General features: G+C 56.4%; 1 protein-coding gene across 2 annotated transcripts; it reads left to right on the top strand.

Annotated features, from left to right (window-relative positions):
- The first annotated feature begins 29 nt into the window (after positions 1–29).
- Positions 30–16,501, top strand: BRME1 (break repair meiotic recombinase recruitment factor 1). Of its 2 annotated transcripts, none has more exons than XM_081287136.1 (10): positions 30–133; positions 417–477; positions 922–973; positions 5,623–5,797; positions 8,160–8,238; positions 8,441–8,545; positions 10,428–11,702; positions 13,692–13,786; positions 15,499–15,591; positions 15,888–16,501. In XM_081287136.1, the coding sequence occupies exons 1-10, from the start codon at positions 66–68 to the stop codon at positions 16,030–16,032; spliced, it is 2,148 nt and encodes a 715-aa protein (XP_081143262.1). In that variant the 5' UTR covers positions 30–65; the 3' UTR covers positions 16,033–16,501. The 2 variants fall into 2 exon arrangements, with proteins under 2 accessions (XP_081143262.1, XP_081143263.1); XM_081287137.1 differs by having other exon boundaries at positions 110–133; positions 420–477.
- Positions 16,502–16,930: the final 429 nt, after the last annotated feature.

Below are 16,930 nucleotides of genomic sequence, written 5' to 3'. Positions count from 1 at the left end.
GAGCGCGCATGCGCCTGGCGGAGAGCGGAGGATCTCGCCTCCGCGGCTCGGAAAGGAGGCGGAGCATGCGCTGGTGTTGGGTTCTGGTAATGCGCACGCGCGGGGCGGGGCCTCGTGGGGCGCGGGAAAAGAGGTAGGGCGCGCGCAGGTTTGAGGGGCGCAGGCGGCCCTGTGATTCTTAAAAGTCCTGCAGCCAGAGCTCCTCACTTTTTGGTGGCAGAAGTAGTGTTATTGTGGGGCTGGTCTCCGGGAGCCGGGGCCACTGTGCCCAGGACCCAGGCCTCAGGTGTCCAGATCCCCCTGCTTCAGACTCCAGGCCACCAGGTCGCCTTGAGGGCCAGTGTGGCCATTTGCTTGGGGGATGGAGAACTAAAGAAATCAACGTATCGCAAATAATCCAGGCGACTATTCCCCAGCAGGTCCAGGCAGACGCCGTTCCTGCTACACAGAGGGACTTGGACGACATCGGTGGCGCAGGTCGGTTTCGGCATGCCTGGCCCCCAAGGCTGCAAGCAATTGGCCTCTGTCCACTGCTGTTCCTCCAAAGCCCCAGCATCCCCTCAGGGCCCCAGAAGTTCCCATGTGGCCTTTTAGGCCCCCCAGTGGCTTCTCCAAGGTCTTCCCGTGTGCCTCAAAGGGCCACAGCCTGGGGCAAGGAAGGAGGTTCCCAGCAAGTTCCCAACAAGCTCCCACGTGGGGACAAGAGCTGGGGCCCCAGGGCTTCCCTGGAGGATCCCTTTCCAACCCGTGTGGCCCAGGGTGACTGTAACCCTGTGTCCTTCTGCGACTCAGCTGACCTGTGGGGGCAGCCAGATGGGCCTGGGTGGTGGTGGGGAAGGCTCTGCCCTCAGCCAGGACCACTGGATAGGGACAGGGACAGAGACTACTGTGTTAACAACGAGAGATTTCGTTTGTTCACAGATTTCTCAAGGGAAAAGTAAAATGAGTAAGAGGAAGAAGCCTCGGACCTCAGGTATTTGGTTCACTGGAGTTGGATCTTTGGGGGGCAGAGGTTGTAGTTGAAACCAGGACCTGCTGCCTCTGGGGAAGCGCTCCACCACTGAGCTGCACCCCCAGTCCAAGTTGGCATTTCTTGATTGCTGTCTGCTTATAGGATGAACACCGAACTTATTTGTTGTAGAAATGCTAATGTGAGTGTCCCAAGCTCTTTAAAAGATGATTTAATACAGCCTAATTAAAAAAACAGAAATGTGGAGAAGGGAATGAGATAAAGAGTGGGAATTCTTTGGCACTTCCACCCGCCTCTTGGGATCCCCCTGCCTAGAGATCCCCCCACCCCAGGTTTCAGAGCAGCAGTGCAGCCACTCCCAGGAGGACCCCTGAAGAGAGCTTGATGTGCTGCAAGGCCATCTGGAGTGGGGCCGAGTTTCACTTTGGAGCCAAAAATCTGGGTTCATCCCAACTCCCATCACTTTGTGATTGAGATTGATTTACTCTGTGACTCAGTTTCACCATTTTGTAAATTGGGAATAATAAACACACCTACCTACCAGAACCACCTAGAGCAGTGGTTCTGGGAAGGTGGGGGGCACAATTGTTAAGAAGACATTTTGTAAATTTTGTGTGGAGCAGATAATACTGGCACCTAGTGGGTGGAAGTAAGGGCTGCTGTTCACAGTTCTGTAATGCCCAGGACAGTCCCCTATAGTGCAGAGTGATCCAGGCACAGATGTTTGCTGATGGCGCCAGGTTAAGGGAAACCTGCCTTAGAACCCACACATGAATTAGCATTTGTAAAGATCACACTTGAAGGAATACACATGTTTGTGCTGTCAGTGATTAGTTTTGCAGATTTTTTTTTAAACTAGGGATTGAACTCAGCTACATTCTTTGACCTTTTTATTTTTTTTGTTTTGAGGCAGGGTCTTACTAACTTGCCTAGGCTGGCATTGAACTTGGGATCCTCCTGCCTCAGCCTCCTGGGTGAATCTCTGTGCCTGGTGTCCTTGCTTACTTTTTTTTTTTTTTTTTTTGGTAGATGTAGATGGACAGCGTGTCTTTATTTTATTTGTTTATTTTTATGTGGTGCTAAGGATTGAACCCAGTACCTCACACGTGCAAGGCAAGCACTCTGCCACTGAGCTACAGCCCCAACCCCCTTGCTTACTTTTAAGATGCTTTTCATTTTGAAATAATTTGGGGCCTATCGAAAAGTTTGCAAAAGTAGTTTTGGGAGTTCTGTCTACCCTTTCCCCAGTTTCCCCAACATTAACATATGGCACAAACATAGATGATGTTCCAACTGTAAAAAAACAAGAAAAGCCACCTCAGTGCACTACTTCTTCCGCACTTTTTCCTTGTACAAGGAGATTGACTCCAGAGCTAGTCAGACACACAGCAGACACCGAAGTCTTTGGATGCTCAAGTTCCTTATATAAAATGGCAAAGTAACTGGGCACAGTGGCGCATTCCTGTAGCCTCCCAGCAACTTGGGAGACTGGGTGGAGGATCACAAGTTCGAGGCCAACCTTGGCAGCAACTTAGCAATACCCTACCTTAAAATACATTTTTTTTTTTTTTTTACACAAAAGGGCTGGGGATGTAGCTCAGAGGTAGAATGCTCCTGGGTTCACTTCCCAGTATCACACGTGCGGTGCCCACACACAGACAAAGAATTTGCATATAACCTACACATCCTCCTGTAGACTTTCAGTCATCTCTAGATGACCTATAATACCTAGCATGATGTGAAGACATGTGAATTGCTTTTATACTACATTGTTTAGAGAATTGTGACAAGGCAAAAAAAAAAAAAAAAAAAAAAAAAAGCCTGCACATGTTCAAGACACAGACGTTTTTTCCTGAATGTTTTCCATTCATGGTTGGTTGAATCTGTGGATGAGGAACTGGTCACAGATGTGGAGGGCTGACTATATACAGATGGAATACTTTTATTGAAAAACAGAATCATCACCCATACTGATGTGTGCCTGCTGTTTTTCACTTCTCAGTGTATTATGTCTACCTTTTCTTGTTAATAAACACACGAGGGCTGGGGTGTCACTCAGTGGTGAAGCGCTTACACAGCGTGCACAAGGCCCTGGGTTCATCCCCAGCACTGAAAAAACAAAACAGTTTCTTCACTAGAAGAAGAAACACCCAATATTGCTTGGATGGCTTCAGGTCCCTATCACTGTCTAAGGTAACATAAATTTCTTAAAAATTTAGAAATTGGGGGCTGGGGATGTAGCTCAAGTGGTAGTGTCTCGCCTAGCAAGCGTGAGGCACTGGGTTCGATTCTCAGCACCTCATAGAAACAAAATAAAGATATTGTGTTCACCTAAAACTAAAAAAAAATAAATATTAAAAAAATTAGAAATCGGGCTGGGGTTGCACCTTAGTGGTAGAGCGCTTGCCTAGCACACGTGAGGCCCTGGGTTCATTCCCCAGCACCACCTAAAAAAACAAAAATTTAGAACTAATTTTCTTATGTAGCAAGCGGCGAACTGAATGAATTTGTTCATTTTTTCCCCTAAGATGTGGGACAAAAAGGAAATGGTTGATAGATTGAACATATTTCGTGCGGAGATGAGCAACAGGCTACTTGGAGGCACAGGGATTTCTCTGACCTTGGAGGAAAAGCTGGGTCATTTGGGGACTGTCTTGGCAGAGGACTCACCAGCTCCGCGGACCTCTGGGCTGCCCTGGGTGGCTCTTGCTGTGTGTCCACAGAAAAAGAAGATCCTGGCAGGTCGTGGAAGAGGCCCCCCCCCTCCCGGTGTCTTCAGTCTTTGGTAGTGAACACAAGGTTCTGCCTTATTTTATCTTGAATTAGTCCCATGGGGACAGATCACAGGAAGGAAATCGGAGGCTCTGTTCTTCTGTTGATGTTTTTGCTTTTTATTTGGTACAAATGTCCATTGAATCAGCCAAACGAGCTAATGTTTGGGAATCAGTCTTAAGGAACCAAATAAACAAAGCTGCTTTCTTTCTTCTTTTTCCCCCCTTTCCTTCTCTGGCAGACCCAGGTGGGTTCGTGTTTGTATAAGAAACGTTTCATGGGAAGCTTCCTGGTGGCTCATAGTTCACTGGGGTGGGCACCTGATGGGGGCCGGGTGAGGCAAGGATGAGATCAGAGGGTACTGCAGATCCGTTCCAGCCCTGGGGACCCTCCGGGGCCAGTCAGGGGAAAGGGAAATGCTTCTCATGGAGAGAGCTGGTCACACAAGCAGATGGATGGAGTTCTCCACGGGCTCAGAACCACAGCAGCCGGAGGGAGGAGAGGTTGGGGGGGTGCTGGGGGGGCCAATGGTGAGCGCTTGCCTAGCACATGCAAGGCCCTGGGTTCCATCCCCTCACTGGGAAAAAAATTCCTGGAGAGTTACTGGGGTTTAGGGGAGCACAAAGGGTTGGTGAGGGACTGTGAGGACCCTAGCTGTGGGCGTCGGGTGGGGGACTCATTTATGGGCTTCTTCCAGATGTGTAGTGGGGGTGGAGCTGATTTTGTGGAGAACCTATCTGATTGAACTCAGGAAAGCGACACCTGGGTTTGCTTTGCCTCTTGGCTCTCCCTGATGGGTCGGAGCCCAGTCCGTATGGTACCCCCTAAGTGCTCGGGCCTCCAGTGTGCAGGCTGCGGAGCTGGACTGCATCCAGTCTTGGTTCCTCTGCCTCGACTTTCTCATCTGTAAGATTGTAAAAACAGTAATCCCTGGTATTTCAGAGGTCCCCTACATCGAAGTCTCAACACACAAGTTCTTAGGACAGCGTCTGGTGTGGAATTCCATAGCATCTATACTTGTTCGTTGAACACGGGATTGGGATGGGCCTAGGAGTGGGGAGGCTCACAGGTAAGCTGTGATTGGCAGTTCCTGTGTAAAGGGGGTTTCTTTAACTGATATTGACAAGAACTCTTAGACTGTCAAGAGCAAGAAAAGGACCTAGCCCAGTTGCCTTTAGTGATGGGGAAAGGAATACAGAGGTACAAGGGACTAAGAGGTGGCCTCCTGCACCCTCCACCCCTCAGTCCTATTTTTCCTAGGACAGATATTCTGCTGGTGACTCTAGGAAAACGTGGTCCGTGACTTAGTCTCATCTGCGTCTAGTGGTAGATGTTTTCTACATGTACTTATTTGGTCTTCTTTGCATTTATTGAGCACCAACAGTATCCAAGACATCCTCTAGTCACTTGGGAAAAGAGTGAGACAGGGCCTCTTCTCGCATGCAGCCCAATCGAAGTGGGGAAGACAGGAGATGACCTCAAGCCTCAAATACTTCCGGAAAAGCCACCAAGCGAATAGGAGGGGGCCATGGGCTGGACAGGGAAGGCTCTAAGAAGTGAGGGACAGCCCCTCTGCAGTGGGACCTGCCATGTAGCCTCTCACCTCTTCCCTGGAGAGAGGGGTGTCTGGTGAGGTAGTCCCACGAGATTTGGAGACAGACCAGGCCATTGGTCAGAAGCCCCGTGGCTGTGTTTGGGAGTGGGTCTCGGGGACAGGTTGCATCTCCTCTCACTGGGTAGCAGCGTCAGAGCAGGGGCTTCATGCCCTCAGGATAAGCCTGGTGGCTCCCAGTGCGGCAGACCCTGCCGGTGGTTCTTCAGCCGTGGCAGTGCGTGCTCCAACATCCCCGCCCCTCCGTCTCCCTCTGTCTCTAAACCAGGAGAAGGAGTCCGTCCTTCCAAACCCCCAAAGAACCCAAGGCTGGGGCCCTCTAAGGGGGGCCCGGAGAGTCCCGACTCAGGCCATTTGCACCACCCTGAAGAGTCAGAAGACAGATCAGGACCTGTGGCCTTTCCAGAGTTGACCGGGGAGGAGCCAGGAGGGGCTGTCTCCAGGTAGGTGGTTGGGACAGGCCATCAGGCTTCCCCACTGCCACTGGACCGCAGAGCAGTCCCATGGACAAGGACGCACAGGGGAGTGGGCCAGGGTGACCTGTCCATGCCGTGAGCCCTCCTGGAGCTGTCCTCACTGGTGAGGAGAGCTGCTGTTTCCACCGTGGGGACAGGTAGGGTTAAATTGTGCAGGTCATGGAGGGCAACGTGGTGTTCTGCCTCGGGGTCAGATCCCTGTTCTGTATTCCTCCTCCCTGATTGAGAAGGTTGGGAGCTGGGTGCAGGGTGCTCGCTGTGATCCCCGCTTCATGAGGCTGAGGCAGGGGGTCATGGGTTCAAGGTCAGCCTGGGCAGCGTAGGACACCCTGTCTCAAAATAAGAAGGACTGGGATGTAGTTCAAGGTGGACGCCCTTGGGTTGCATCCTCAGAACCACAAAAACGAAACAAAAAAAGAAAAGGGTGGCCCTTGGTCTGCTGTGCTAACTAGTAAAACAGTCAGTAATGGCCAGTGGCTAACAAGCGCTTTGCACACAGCTCATACATCTGCGAGGTACTGTCCCCAGCTCCCGGGTGAGGTTCCTGAGAGCCGAGGGAGACGGTGTGACTGGCCCGCGGCCCCTGGGCTGGAGCCGGGTGACTGGGAGTCTGGCTGGGGCTGGTTCCTGTGCTGGTAACCATTATGGATTTTTGGTTCCCGTACGGTTTCAACAACGACAGAAGCTGGTGGGGGAAGAGAAAAGAAAAGAAACAGCTCAGGAACAGCCTCGTCTGTCCATGGGACTGATCCACATGCCGTGCAGTCGTCACGTGGGGTCCACGGGGAATTGGTTCCAGGGCCTTGCTAGACACCAGATCAGCGAGTCTCCAGTCCCTTGTGTAAAATGGCTCCTCAGCACATCCTCCCGTAGACTTAAGTCATCTCCCCGGGACTCTTCATACCTGATACAGTGTTTTATGTGAACCGTTGCTAGACTGCGCTGTGGCTGTTCAGGGATAAATGACAGGAAGATGTTTGTACGTCTTCAGTGTAAACCCAGATTTTTCTTGATATTCTCAATTCATGACAGTCTCCCTGCCTGGAGACCCCAGAGCACTGTACCTGGAAGACGGCAGCGCAGGAAGGGCAGACTGCAGTCAGGAGAAGCAAGGCTGTGGCCAGCTAAATATGTGCGTATATGTTTTAAAAATATATATGTATATATTTACCACTGAGCTACATACAACTGCAGCCCTTTTTAATGTATTTTTTAAAAGGTTTCACATGCACTGGAAAATACACAGAATAGAACTGCATAAAACAAACAACTTAAAGTAGCTATGCGAGGCCGGGCTGGGCTCAGGGATAAAGTGCTTGCCTAGCACGTGCGAGGCCCTGGGTTCAACCCCCGGCTCCACTAAAGAAAAAAGAAAGACTGTGTGGAGAAGAGAAGTCTTGCCAGAACACTTCCCAAATTTAAATTTCTTTTTTCCCTCCCTTCCTCTCTTCCTCCCTCCCGTCCGTCCTTCCTTTCTTCTGTGTGGTACTGAGGATAAAACCCTCACATGTGCTGGACAAGTATTGTATCACTGGGCTCCATCCCCCCGCAGACCCTAAAAGCTATTTTCTGAAATTTTAAATTATATCATCAGGCACAGTGTGGTGTTGCAGGCCGTGGGTCCGGTGTCCTCAGATCAGCGTCATTCGCATATCGTCACCCAGACCCGTTTCTTTGTGCTGGGTTGAAATACACAACTGATGGCTGTCGGCCTCAGCCACCTCCCACTGAGCCCTAGAGCCACTCCTCCCTGGGGCTGGGGTGGCTCAGGTTCCTTCTGTCCTTCTGCACCCCGTGCCCATTAGCCCTCCTCTGCCCACCTTCCCCTCCATCCCTCCCAGATCCTGGTGACCACCCTGCTACTCTCCACTTTAGGAAGCCAGTGTTCTCAGCTGTCGGGGTGATGCCCTGTAGCACTGTCTGTGCCTCGCTTATCCCACTTAACGTGGTCTCCTCCAGTGTGTCCATGCTGCTCCTTTTTATGACTGGACAATATCTATTGTGTGTATGAACCATATTTCTATATCCATTTGTTCCCTCCTCCATCCCATCCTTTATTATTATTATTTTTCTTTCTTTGAGACAGGATCTTGCTAAGTTGCCCAGGCTGGCTTTGAACTCAGGATACTCCTGTCTGGGCCTCCCAAGTAGCTGGGCTTGCAGGCAGGCGCCATGGCACCCGGCTTCATTGCATCCTTTGAAAGCAGGTGCTCCGGGGCCTCTGTTCTGGGAGGCTCTGGGCACCACTTTTCTGGGCCCTTTGTCTTACTGTGCGAAGTGACAGTCCTGGAGAAGGACGTCCTCCTCCATTTTGTCTTTCTCCGCTCAGCTCCCCACATGAGGAAACAGGAGCCTCCAGGCTCCTCAGGCAGCCAGAAAAGGAGCCGATTCCCCTTCCTCCTTCCCAGGTGAGCCTCTTTTATGGTTTCCTGTATGTGTGAGACCCTCCTTAAGCACTCAGCCGGTGTCAGCAGCTGCTCACGGCCCCCTGGGCTGGAGGGAAGGAGGGCGGGAGCCACGTTTGAAGCCGCAAGAAAGGAACGGGTTGGGGTGGCTTTTCTTTTGAGACCTCATTTTTCTTTATTGTTGCTGCTTGTGTCTGATTTACAGAACTCAGTCGGAAGATTTGTCCCCCAGTTTGCAAAACCCAGGAAAACAGGGACAAGAAAAGCAGAAACAAGGGAAGTGGACCCCGAGAACGGGGCCGGGAGCTCGGTAAGCCCCTGAAGATCACCAGGCAGCGCTCCGCACCTGGGTGGCTCTGTTACTGTTGTTGTTTTGCCAAACTAGGGCTTGAGCCCAGGGCCTTGCACATGCTGGGAAAGTCCACCACAGGGCTACATCCTCCTTGCGGGACAGGGTCTTACGGGGTTGCCCAGGCTGACCTCGAACTTGCCATCCTCCTGCCTTAGCCTCCCGAGTAGCAGGATTACAGGCCTGTGCCACCGCCCAGCTTCCCACGCAGCCTCTTGGCGCACTTTAACCTTGATATTTGTTGGCAGTGACTAGTCTGCCTCTCTGCTCCCGCGTTCAGTGCATCATGCCCCAGATGTGTGACGGACACAGCTGGCAGTCTGAGGCCTTCTGGAGGCAGGACAGCAGTGCCTGCACCATGGGTGTGGAGGCCAAAGCCTCTTCCCCAGGTTGGGTGGGACAGAAAAACCCAGAAGAGCAGCCCACGCCGCCCCGAAGCCCTCTGCTGCTCAGGGGTCTTACAGTTGTTCTTGCTGTCATGAGTTCTGTGTGTGACAATATCTCTGGGAACACATGCCCCTGAAAAAGTGGATAGTGGGCACTCACAGCAGGTGTTTGTCATTGCCCCAAACTGGGGACACCCCAGATTATCTTCAGTGGAGGGATCCTTCCTAGACCATGACTGGCAATAAGAGGACCAAGCTAAATAGTGACACATTGAACAACTTGGATGGACTTCTGGGGTGTCAGGCGGAGTGTGAAAAGCTGACCTTGAAGGTTGTATGTGGTGGGCATCCGTTTGTAGACATTATTAGAATGACAAAATTACAGAGGTGGGGCTGGGGTGTGGCTTGGCGGCGGAGCACTTGCCTAGCACGTGAGGGACCTTGGTTTCTATCCCGAACCCTGCAAAAAAATTTAAAAAAAGATTTTAGCTGGGCACCGTGGCACATGCCTGCAGTCCCAGCAACTTGGGAGACTGAGGGCAGAGGATCGCAAGTTCAGAGTCAGCCTCAGCAACTGAGCAAAACCCTCAACAACAATAAAAAACAACAAGGACCAGGGATGTAGCTCAGTGGTAAAGTGCCCTCCGTCCAGTGCCCAGGACCAGCAACAACAGCAAAAAGGAGATTGTAGGGGTGGAGGTCAGATGAGTGGTTGCCAGGGATCAGAGAGAATGGGCAGAGTGGGGGGGAGGGAGCAGCTGGTATAGAGGGGTCCCCACGATGATGTGAGGCGCGTTCAGTCTGTTGACACGCAGATCTCCAAGAGTGAGAGCACCGTATAGAGCTGACCACACACACAGATGCAGCCAGACCACCTGGGAGACCGTGCCCAGGGGTCTTCTCCACATCGGGGCCTGCGCAGTGCCGTTGGCCTTGAGTGATGTAAGATGTTACCGTGGGGGAAACTGGGCTCCATCCCAGCACTGTGAGTTGAAGGTGTGTGGTAAAGGCTAACAGGGAAATGCCACGTGTGTTTTACCAGAATTTATGTATTTTAATGATATATTTTATTTAAGCTGGTAGGTCCAAAATACTGTTATTTCAGCATGTAATCAGTCCTTTTAAAATTGCTTATTTTTTGTGGTGCTGGGGTGGAACCCAGGGCCTCTTGCGCGGTAAGCAAAGGCTCTGCCCCAGGCCCTGCCCCCTGGGTGTTTCTATCCTGATCTCCCCACCAGCGCAGGCCAGGAGGAGGGCTGGTGGGAGGGGAGGCTGCTGTGCTCCGTTCCCTCTCCAGGCCCCAGCTCCAGGTTCTGCCCTGCCCTGGTACTGGTGCCCGGGGTGGTACACGGTGGTGGGTACAGTGTCCGAGTCCTTGGACGGGTGGTAACAACTAGAAAGACCTTCAAAGTGCTTGCTGATCGAAGGCCGGTGGCTGACTCTCTCTCTCCCCACAGGACACACTGCCAGTGCCCAGTGCCCAGCAGGCGGGGAGCCTGCTGCTGCGGGAGTCTCTGGGGCTCGCTCTCCAGGAGGCCAGGGGACCTGGAGAGCAGACCCAGGCAGACAGCCCCAGCTCTGAGCAGAGTGGCCCGAACCTTGAGACACCTGTGCCTGGCAGGGGGGATTCCCAGCCCCTGTTCTCTCCAGAAGTGGGGACCGGGCCCTCCCACCCAGAGAGAGCCAGTCAGAACCGCCTGTTGGAGCAAAGCAACAGCGTGATGGCTGGTGGAAACCTGGGGAACAGCAGGCCTGAGACAGAGATGGCTTGGGTTCCAGGCGATTGTGGCCAGAAAGGGCACCTGCCAGGCAGTGATGCTGGAGGGCAGGGGCCAGACAGAGGAGCCCCCCGGGTGGGAGGGGCCCAGGGTGGGTCAGGGGCTGAGCTGCCCCGGGTGCCCAAGGACGAGAGAGCCAGCCGCCCCCACACTGCAGCACCCGCTCCTGCCATGGGCCTTGCTCAGGAGCTGAGCCCAGCCACTCCACACCTGAAGACCTGGAGCGTGGGCCAGGACCTCCCTGACCCCAGGCAGATACCCGGAGGGTCAGGCGGGGAAGCAGGGCAGAGCCACAGCAGCCCAGGATGCACTTCCTTGAGCATGGACCCCACTGAGGTGGATCAGAGAACCCCAGAGATGGCCGGGCCAGGCGGGCAGGGCTTCCCCAGCAGGCAGGCCCCTGGCAGAGGCTGCAGTGCGGCTGAGCTGGACTGTACGCCTCTTGCTGAAGACACCACAACAGGCAGAGGAGACCTGGGGCTGGAGGGTGGTCCCCAGGGTGACATGCCATCGAGCCCTCTAGGATTCCTGGCTCCAGCTTCTGGGAACCAAACACCCACAGTGGGTGCTAAGGATTCTGGCCATCTAGCCCTGGAGATGGGTCCAGATGTGGGTCAGGTACCGAGGCCCAGCCCTGTCCAAGAGGGGCCAGGATGGATGTGCACACAGCCCGTGGACAGACGGGCAGCGGGGTTAGGCAGCCAGGGCCATGAACAAGTTCTGAAGGAGCTCAGTCTGTCCCCCGGAGCCTCTGGTCTACTGGAACTCAGAGACACAGTGGGTGACCCTCCCCCAGAGACTGGAGCCCTTCTGGGCAGCCCGGAGCCCTCTGTAGAAGCAGCAGGCCAGCCCCAGCACCCCCCCACTTCCTCAGACCTGGAGGTGGGCTTCCTGCCCGACAGCCAGATACGGGAGGCCCTGGAGGGCGCCGGCTTCGAAGCCCCACCTGAGCAGGTAAGGACTTCCCTGTTGTCGACAGACCATTCCAGAGCAAGGGCCATGCAGGGAGCGGGGCGACGGGGCTCATGGTGGCCTTCCATGTGACCTGAGGGGTCCCCCACCTGAACAGGAGCTCCAGGTGGGCTAGGCCCTGGCAGCTTCGTGCCCACCCACCCCACCTTTCAGCACCTGCCCATGGCTCCCGGCTCCCAGGGAGCTCACTGAGGGCAGTGGACCAAGAGGGCAACCTGAAGGTGCCAGGGCCTAGCCCACCTCATAGCTGACCCTGGGGAGGGGACTTCACTCCTGAACTGAGAGAGTCCTGCCCCTTTTCAGGGTCACCCGAGGGTCTTGATGGGATTCTTTTCAAAATGCACATAGTTACTGTGTTTTTCTGCTGGGGTTTGGGGAAGGGCTGTGCTTCCTCTGGCTGTTGATCCTGTGCCAGCCATTTATGGTCACCTGCCTGGGCAGGTGGCTGCCTTGCTCAGCCCTGCCCTCTTGGGGGGAAGGGCAGCATCCCCGGCTGCTGGCACCCCTGAGCCCAGCCAAGAGCCATGGCCACTCCCTGGGAGGTGGGCAGTTCTCTTCCCACACCCTGCGTGCAGCATAGAGGCCAAGGAGGTTGAGCACCTCCCGGAGGTGACACAGCCTGGAGGGGAGGGGCCCGGGGTGGCATCTGGGTCTACCTAATTCTAACACTTGTTCTCGCACTTGTTCTGGAGCGTGGGCCAGTGTGCTTCTTGGCTGACCCGAGAAGAGCTTCTTCTTTATCTTTCTCTGTGGCGGCAACGGGACCCGGGGTCTTGGGCACGCTAGGAAGGGCTCCCCGCCTGAGTTGCACCCCAACCCCTATTGAGATGTTTCCAAAGCTTCCTTCAGTGTCTGTCAGGAAGCACCTGCTCGGTGCTGGGGCGCCCGCGGCCATAGAGCAGCCTGGTCCCTGCTCCGCGGGACACAGCAGCCCGATTCCGGGTGGCACCCGCCCGTGGCGAGCTTTCTGTCCTGGGCCGTTGGGCGCGTAAGGAGGGTTCTCAGGAGACACGGGCAGAGCACAGCACAGGCTGAGGAGGAGCTGCGAGGTGGGTGTGCAGTGGTAGAGCATGTGTGTGGTGCCCTGGGTTCTGTCCCCAGCCCTGGGGAAAAAAAGAGGAAAAAACCCAGGAGGATTGTGGGAACCGGGCAGACAGCCAGAGTGGTCAGACTCGGCAGCAGTGCCAGCCCAGGAGGACGTGCTGCTCCAACTGGGCTGCCAGACGCCTGGGCATGTTTGGTTTGACACAGGGCGTTCCCCAGCAAGTCAGGGCGACCCAGCCACCAAGCAGGTTCCCATGGGAGGGACGTGGATGGCTCGCGGCGGGAAGCCTCTGCTGTTCTTCCTGGCATGGGCAGGGCACCTGGGGACAGAGCAAGGACTCCTGGGGAGAGCTGCGGGGTGGACACACACCCTTTGTCAGAGGAGGGGACTCGCGGAGGTTGCCAGCAGGAACATAGGTGTCAAACTCCAAACCTCAGCCGCTTTGCCTCCCCTTGGGGGGACATGTCACCTCCAGGTGGTTGACATTTCCACAAAAACTAAACTGCCAATGCAGTTTCCATCCCTAGGCCTCCCGGGCTGCCTGGCTTTCCCCCCCACTCCCGAGGACTTTTCCTTGCAGACGCGTGGCGACATCTTGTCTCAATAGGGTGCATGTGACTCCTGCAGCCATTGAGGTGCCTCCATGTTCCTGCATGACTTGTGGCCTTTAGAGTCTCGGGACACACAGGATGTGTGCAGTTCAGTTGTCACGGACGGGGGTGCCCTCAGTGGAGTGCCACCACACCCAACAGGACAGGAAGGCTGGGCTTGGCATCGCCGCTGGCTGCGTCCCCTGCTGCCACCTGTCCTTTGCAGGAGGCCCAGCCAGCCGTGGTGACCCCAGCAGGCTGAGGCCAAGCCTGAGTCCCAGTGTGACTCTTCTCCCCACGCTGGGCTGTCCTTCACATGTTGCTCTCTCCTTCCAGGTTTCTCCTGCAGGGAGCGAGTCAGGCCTCTGCTGGCCCGACCCCAGTCCACGGGCCAGGGGAAACCTTGTCATGGTGGCTCAGGTCCAGCCGAGGTAGGCATGGGAGTGTGCACGACCCAGGGTCCAGCTGGGCCAGGGAGGGCCACAGACAGGGCCCTGACCGCCCTTGCTGGGTCTCCCACCCTCCCTCCAAAAGGGAGCCCCATCCTTCACACTGCTTGTGTCACCTGCTCCCCCAGAGCGGTGAACCGTGGCCAGGAGTCTGCATCTGATCCAGCCCCTCTCCCTGGGACCCCAGGGTCCTGGGCCCCTGCACAGGCCTCCGGGTCTGTGGGTTGTTCTGACCCACGTGCACACGGGTCCCCCAGGAGAGGGGCATGAGCTCTCCCTATGTCCCTTATGGTGGGGAGAACGGGGGCAGGCTGGGGACTGTGAGCCGAGACTTGGGGCAGTTCCCAGCCCTGGCACTGGGCAGGCCCTCCAGTGACTCCACCTGGGGCACCCCATGCTGCAGACCACAGGTGCACGTCCTTCCAGCCAGCAGAGTGCTGGTCCCCACCCCCACCATCCTGCCTGCGTTGGCCGTCCCCTCCTGTTACCCTGCACTGGAACCTGCCTCTGGGCAGAGCTGTCAATTATTTATGGCCAAGTTTCTGGTTCTCTCTGGTGAGTGGGGAGGGAGGGTCACGGTGCAGCCCTGGGCCTTGTCTTGCCGCCTTTTCCTTTTCTATCCTCCTTCCATCTCTCTCCTCTGCTCCCCCCACCCCACCCCCGCCTGTCCTCCTCCTCTTCCTCCTCTCTCCTGTCCTCCTCTTCTCCCTCTCCCTCCTGCAGCAGGGTGGGGTGGCAGGTTCCGGCCTCTTGCCCTGTAGACTCTGTGCCTCTCGGGCCACTTGTTGACAGCACTCACAGGACACCTGGGGTGGACCGGAGGTTGTTTGGTCACAGCGGCCCTGGTGGGAGAGCAAGAGGAGGGGGATTTCATGTCTGAATCTCCCAGCAGCCTCACCTGCTCAGGGATGTCCAGAAGTCCCCAGAGAGGGCCCTGGGGTCTGGTTGGTGGCCCAAGCCTGACGAGACCTGAGAAAGGCTAAGACCCAGGGCAGCAGGGCACCTTGGTATGACTGGGGCAGGTGTGACCAAGCCTGGGGATGGGGGCTTGAGGCCTGAGAGCAGTTGACCTGAGGCCAACAGGGCCACCCTAGCCACCCAGGGAGGCCCCCACTTCTCTGCCTGGTCCTCTTGTCCTGCCACATCTACAGGCCAAAGCCTCTCATCTGGTGGGTACTGTGGCACGTCCATCCCCTGCAGACATGGGTGTCCCCCAGGGCTGGCCCTTCCAGAACTGCCCTGAGCCCTGGAGAGGGGACAGAGCAAGAGAGGCAGAGGGCAGAGGGCTGGGGAGAAAAAGGCTGCAGGAAGGGGTCACGCCAGCTTAGCGACAACTCAGCGAGACTGCCCGGGAGTCCCAGGAGTGCTCAGGCAGCGGCCAGGAGTCCCCGTGGCAGGAGCAGAGACCCGGGAGGAAACAGGAGGTGGGGGTCATGCTGGGCAGCGGCAGGGACATCTCCACAGCCCCCTTGAGCTGCAGGTGGAAGAGCTGTAGGACCAGCTCAGGGGCCAGGAGAGGTGGTGGCAGCTGCCCAGGCACCATCCAAGGGGATGGTGACAGGGGAGGAGCAGCCGGCGCTTCTGGTGGTGGAGCTGGCCATGGCCGCCAGGCTCTGCCTGCGAGCAGACAGACAGGGTGAGGACAGCGGGGTCAGCACGCCCCTTCAGGCTGTTCCTCTCCACCTTCCTGACAGGCCCAGCACGGGAGTCCAGGCCCCAGAGGCGCCCAGGATGGAGGACGCCACAGGAACCGTGCAGGGCCTGGTGGTAGAACTCTCCAACCTCAAGTAAGGCCGGGAGCCGGGCGGGAGGACCCGGGAGCAGGGAGGAACTGAGGCAGGAGCCTCGGGCAGGCAGCAAGGCTAGGGGACACTCCCCTGGCTCGCCTGACCGGCCCTCTCCATCTGGGCCCCGGAACCCCGACCTCAGGAGGAGGGGCCAGCAGTCCCCCTGCTGCTTAGGCTGGTCCCAGTGTCAGCATAGAGCACGTGCACCACGAGGGGCCATCTGCACCGTGTGCCTCTGGGCAGGGACCCCATCCCATGGTGACCACCAGTGCCCCAGCTTACCGTTTCTGCTGCAGCCGGCTGATCATGAGCGCCCACCGAGACCTGGAAGCCTTCAGGCGCCTCCACTCCCGGAAGGCGAAGCCACCAGGGAAGGCCCCCTCTCTCTACCCACCCAAGGGGAGCCTCTCCCGGGGGGAACAAGCCTGGAGGGACCTGTAGGCCACTGCCTGAGCGTCCACAGGCTCCCTGTGCACCCTGGTCACCTGCAGCCCCCCCACCCGCCACCTGATGTTGTTTGCTTGTGAGATTGTCCAAGGGTTCCGTCCAAGGGGTCCCGAGGCGCCCCTGCAGCTCCCTGCAGCCGGAGCCAGGAAGCACCACTGTGTGGCCAGGATCACAGCCTCCGGCAGGAGGCAGCACAGGGAGGGCAGCTGTGCCTTCCTGGAAGCCGGAAGCCCGACAGAAGGGGCTCCAGGAAGTGGCCGTCTGAGCAGGCCATTGAGACCCCGGGCCTCGATGTTTATCTGGGTTTGCAAATTCAAGCTCCTTCCCCAAGGTTGCCGTAGTTCAGAATCTGCTTCCTTCTGGAGGAGAGAAGGGCTCCCTTTGTTGTTTGTATCTTAGTCTTTCCCCCAATTTCCATTTTATTTCTTCTGGGAAGACCAGTAATAAACGATCCTTTCATGGACCTCCTGACCTGCCTGACCTGCCGCTGGGGGAGGCATTTCCGGTCCCTTGACATCCGCCCTCCAGCCTCTAGACTGCTGCCCCTCACCCCCTCCCCTGCCTCCCAGTGAAGGTGGGGGGCGCTGCTGGTGGGACACCCGTCAGGGGATCCCCACGAGCTTCCACGGGTCAGTCTCTGGGAGAACTGGTTGTGTGCACATTCAGCGACACCTGCGCAAACTTCCCCCAGGTGGCATATCACCCCTCTGGGGTGAGGCTGGGGCTTCGTTGTCCCTGCCCACCCGGCCTGGGACAATGTGCTTCCAGAGCGGCCAGGAAGCTGATGCAAACTCAGTTGCAGGCCGCCCTCAAGAGGCCATCATCCCGTTTACAGAAAGCCACGTGGGTGGCTGGCTGGCTCGTTGACACATTGAGCACCTGACTCCAGTCC

Source organism: Spermophilus citellus (genome assembly GCF_964194105.1).
Source record: "Spermophilus citellus genome assembly, chromosome: 3".
NCBI lineage: Eukaryota > Metazoa > Chordata > Mammalia > Rodentia > Sciuridae > Spermophilus > Spermophilus citellus.
This window is presented reverse-complemented; position numbering and strand designations above follow the sequence as displayed.